This window comes from Salarias fasciatus, chromosome 12 (genome assembly GCF_902148845.1).
Source record: "Salarias fasciatus chromosome 12, fSalaFa1.1, whole genome shotgun sequence".
NCBI lineage: Eukaryota > Metazoa > Chordata > Actinopteri > Blenniiformes > Blenniidae > Salarias > Salarias fasciatus.
The window spans coordinates 32626088-32630349 of record NC_043756.1 but is presented as its reverse complement, the minus strand read 5'-3'; the positions used below and the strand labels follow the sequence as shown (position 1 = coordinate 32630349).

Here is a 4262-nt window from a genome sequence, read left to right as displayed (position 1 = left end):
GCCCGGAGCCAAGCGGCCCCGGAACCGGCCCCGGAACCTGGGGCGCTGCGACTGCGCCGCCGGACTCGCCTGCAGCGCCGCCGCCGCCGCCAGCAGCAGCAAGGCCCAGGGAGTGTGTGTGCCCCGCCCACCGCAGGGCCAGAGGAAAACACGGCATTCTGGGAGGAGGCAGCCGGCAGCCAGTGAGCAGAGCTGCTGAGGGGGGGCAGGACCCGGGACCGGGACCCAGGACCAGAACCGAACTGGTCTGGCGGGACTGACTTGATTTAAATGAAAGTTAAAGAACCTCGTCTCACGAGAGCAGAGCGAGACAGGAGGACAGACACCAGCTTCATTCGTCACGGCATGATTTATTTCTTTTTCTGACAGGACAACAAAAAGGGATTCTGGGAAAAAAACGTTAATGCAAAAGAAACTGACAGAAGGCAAAAGTCAGATGCAGCAACATGATTTCAACAGACTGAAAAAGGGGCGGGGCGATCGGCTCAATCTCCAATGGGAATGTTGAATGTTGGAGGGAGGGGCCTAAAGGGGGCGTGGCTACAGGACGACCAGGAAGACGGCGTGGAGCTCAGAGCTGCCCGCAGTCCGCGATGACGATCTTCTGCGAAGTCTTCCCACTCTGGCTCCCGAAAGACTCGATTGTCTTCACCACGTCCATCCCCTCCACCACGGAGCCGAACACCACGTGCTTCCCGTCCAGCCTGCAGACAAGGAGCAGGGCACAGTGAGCCACAGAACCAGGACCAGGGCACAGCGAGCCCACAAGACCAGGACCAGGGCACAGTGAGCCACAAGACCAGGAGCAGGGCACAGTGAGCCCACAAGACCAGGACCAGGGCACAGTGAGCCACAAGACCAGGACCAGGGCACAGTGAGCCACAAGACCAGGAGCAGGGCACAGTGAGCCCACAAGACCAGGACCAGGGCACAGTGAGCCACAAGACCAGGACCAGGGCACAGTGAGCCACAAGACCAGGACCAGGGCACAGTGAGCCCACAAGACCAGGACCAGGGCACAGTGAGCCCACAAGACCAGGACCAGGGCACAGTGAGCCCACAAGACCAGGACCAGGGCACAGTGATCCACAAGACCAGGACCAGGGCACAGTGATCCACAAGACCAGGACCAGGGCACAGTGAGCCACAAGACCAGGACCAGGGCACAGTGAGCCCACAAGACCAGGAGCAGGGCACAGTGAGCCCACAAGACCAGGACCAGGGCACAGTGATCCACAAGACCAGGACCAGGGCACAGTGAGCCCACAAGACCAGGACCAGGGCACAGTGATCCACAAGACCAGGACCAGGGCACAGTGAGCCCACAAGACCAGGAGCAGGGCACAGTGAGCCCACAAGACCAGGACCAGGGCACAGTGATCCACAAGACCAGGACCAGGGCACAGTGAGCCCACAAGACCAGGACCAGGGCACAGTGAGCCCACAAGACCAGGACCAGGGCACAGTGAGCCCACAAGACCAGAGTGAGTCCAGAGTTAATATTCCAACAGAAACTGTTCTCTCACAGGAAGCACAGAGCGTTCTGTAGCGTGCTAGCCAGGCTAACAGTTAGCAGCGCAGCGTGCCAGCCAGGCTAACAGTTAGCAGCGCAGCGTGCCAGCCAGGCTAACAGTTAGCAGCGCAGCGTGCCAGCCAGGCTAACAGTTAGCAGCGCAGCGTGCCAGCCAGGCTAACAGTTAGCAGCGCAGCGTGCCAGCCAGGCTAACAGTTAGCAGCGCAGCGTGCTAGCCAGGCTAACAGTTAGCAGCGCAGCGTGCTAGCCAGGCTAACAGTTAGCAGCGCAGCGTGCTAGCCAGGCTAACAGTTAGCAGCGCAGCGTGCTAGCCAGGCTAACAGTTAGCAGCGCAGCGTGCTAGCCAGGCTAACAGCAACCCCCCCCCGGCGTACCAGGCCGTCTCGGCGGTGCAGAGGAAGAACTGGGAGCCGTTGGTGTTGGGCCCGGCGTTGGCCATGGACAGGATCCCGGGCCCGGTGTGCTTCAGCTGGAAGTTCTCGTCAGCAAACTTGTTCCCGTAGATGGACTTTCCTCCGGTTCCGTTGTGGTTGGTGAAGTCGCCGCCCTGCAGGTGAAGGACTCATTACAGAACCGTAGACGGAACCCCGGAGACGTTCGGAGCCCCTCCAGCTCAGAAGTTCTGGACATCCTTGGGTCTCAGGTGGAGGTTGGTCGGGACTGAAGACCCGGCTCTGTCCTCACCTGGCACATGAAGCCCGGGATGACGCGGTGGAAGCTGCTTCCTTTGTAGCCGAAGCCCTTCTCCCCGGTGCACAGAGCCCGGAAGTTCTCCGCCGTCTTCGGAACCACGTCGGCACGAAGCTGCAGAACCAAACAACGGAGAGGCCGAGTGGCCTGATCAGTCGGTGTCCAGAACATGAGAACGTCTCCATCCAGAACGTCGCCTGGTGCAGACGTGTGTGTGTGTGTGTGTGTGTGTGTGTGTGTGTGTTGGCATCACTCCCGCTGACAGAAGGATTCTACGGCGGTCGTTCTGGGAACGTGTGACGACGACACTAACAGCAGTGAGAGAACGCCAGCTAGCCTCGGGTCGATTCCCACCGGCAGCCCCCGAGCAGGGCGACCACTGACCCCGACATGCATGTTTATGGAGCGGGGGAGGGAGCCGACGCACACACGGGGAGAACATGCAAACTCCACAAAGACAGGCCCCGAGTCCGGGCCGGCGCTTCAACCCAGGACCTTCTTGCTGTGAGGCACGAGCGCCAACCACTGCTCCACCGTGCAGCTCTCCACCCAATAGACTCCATTTCTAATGAGATTCTCACACACACACACACACACACACACAGGTCAGTTCACCAGCAGAGGGCGCCACTTCCTGTATGACGTCACAGCAGAGCACCGCAGTGCGCGCACACTGCAGTAATAAAGCTGGTGGTTCTGTTCATGTTCTGCTGAAATAAACGGTTTAAACCGAGCCTGACTGTGTGTGTGTGTGTGTGTGTTTTGGCGGGGGGGGGGCGGGGGGGGTAATAAATTACATTGTGGGCATTACGGGCCACACTACCCGGGGTATTTGCTGCACAAGTTGCTTCACTTCATCCTTGGTGTGCGTGTTGCGGTGCGCGTGCGGGTCTCCCCGCCGACGGCCCGGAAACGAGCGGCGCGTCTCGTAATGGAGGAGCGGCTCAAAATGGCTGGAGGAGCGGAGGAGCCCGCCGCCGCGGCCGCCTCGCGCTCCCGGCTTCACCGCCGCGCGGAGCAATCCGCGAACCCGGCCTTCAACCCGCGCGAGCCTGCACGAGCCGCTCCACCGAAGCTTCCCGCGCTTCCCGCGGTCAAACAAAGACACGCGCGGCCCCTCACGGTCCGTTAGCATCAGCCCGCTAGACGGCGTGCCGCAGCGCGCCCGCGCGCCACGGGGCGGATCCGCAGGGCCCCGCTCCGGCTCCGCGGGGTACGGGGTCCCTGCGGGGCCCCGGTCCGGCTCTGCGGGGCACCGGGTCCCTGCGGGGCCCCACGGCCCGCCGGAGCGCAGCCTCGTCTACCAGGCCGTGATTGTCGGACACGAGCAGCCGACACGTGCACTCAGTCGGCGGGCACGGGAGCGGAGCGCACACCCACTCCACGGAGGCCCCTGGCCCGCGGCCCCCGCACGACCCGCTCACCTCCATCACGATCCGGCCCTGCGGCCGATCTCCGGCCTTCACGTCGAAGAAGACTCGTGGCCGGGACATGTCAGCAGGCTGCGGGGCGAGGAGCGGCTTCCAGCGGGACGCGTCACGAGGATCCGAGAAAAGATGGAGCAGGGGGGATTACTTTTATATAAGACCCCCGGCAGGCGGCGTTCAGCCGCAGCCAGCCAATCGGAGACCCCGACGGCCTCGACTGACCGGTCGCTCAGCCAATCAGAGCGCAGGACGGCAACCGCGGTCATTTCACTGGTCAGTCACTGCCCGAGCGTCTCCAGGGTGCGTTTGATTTGCGCCCGGTACGAGCCGTCGAGGCGTGCTGGTCTCTTTCCAGCTCGTCACCGCCGAACACCGCCCCTCTCCGCGGTCACGACGTCAAAACGGCGCTAGCCTCGGACCCGCCAGTGAGTGCGCGCTCCTGCCGACTGTGTGAAATGTGTGCGCGGCCCCGCGGCCAGGGCGCGGTCTGTGTTGTGCTGCACGAGGAAGACATTCTGGGGGGGGGGGGCGTCTACACTCTACCCGAACCCTCAGTAAGGCACCACGGAGCGGCTAGCCGGGGCTAACAGATTAGCATTTTACACAAGACA

At 62.6% G+C, this 4262-nt stretch overlaps 1 protein-coding gene across 1 annotated transcript; it reads right to left on the bottom strand.

Annotated features, from left to right (window-relative positions):
* Window positions 1-333: 333 nt before the first annotated feature.
* Window positions 334-3805, bottom strand: LOC115398211 (peptidyl-prolyl cis-trans isomerase-like). Its single transcript, XM_030104886.1, has 4 exons — window positions 3649-3805; window positions 2219-2338; window positions 1909-2081; window positions 334-704 (listed from the first exon to the last, which is right to left on the bottom strand). Exons 1-4 carry the CDS (start codon window positions 3715-3717, stop codon window positions 572-574), a joined length of 495 nt encoding a protein of 164 aa, XP_029960746.1. The 5' UTR covers window positions 3718-3805; the 3' UTR covers window positions 334-571.
* Window positions 3806-4262: the final 457 nt, after the last annotated feature.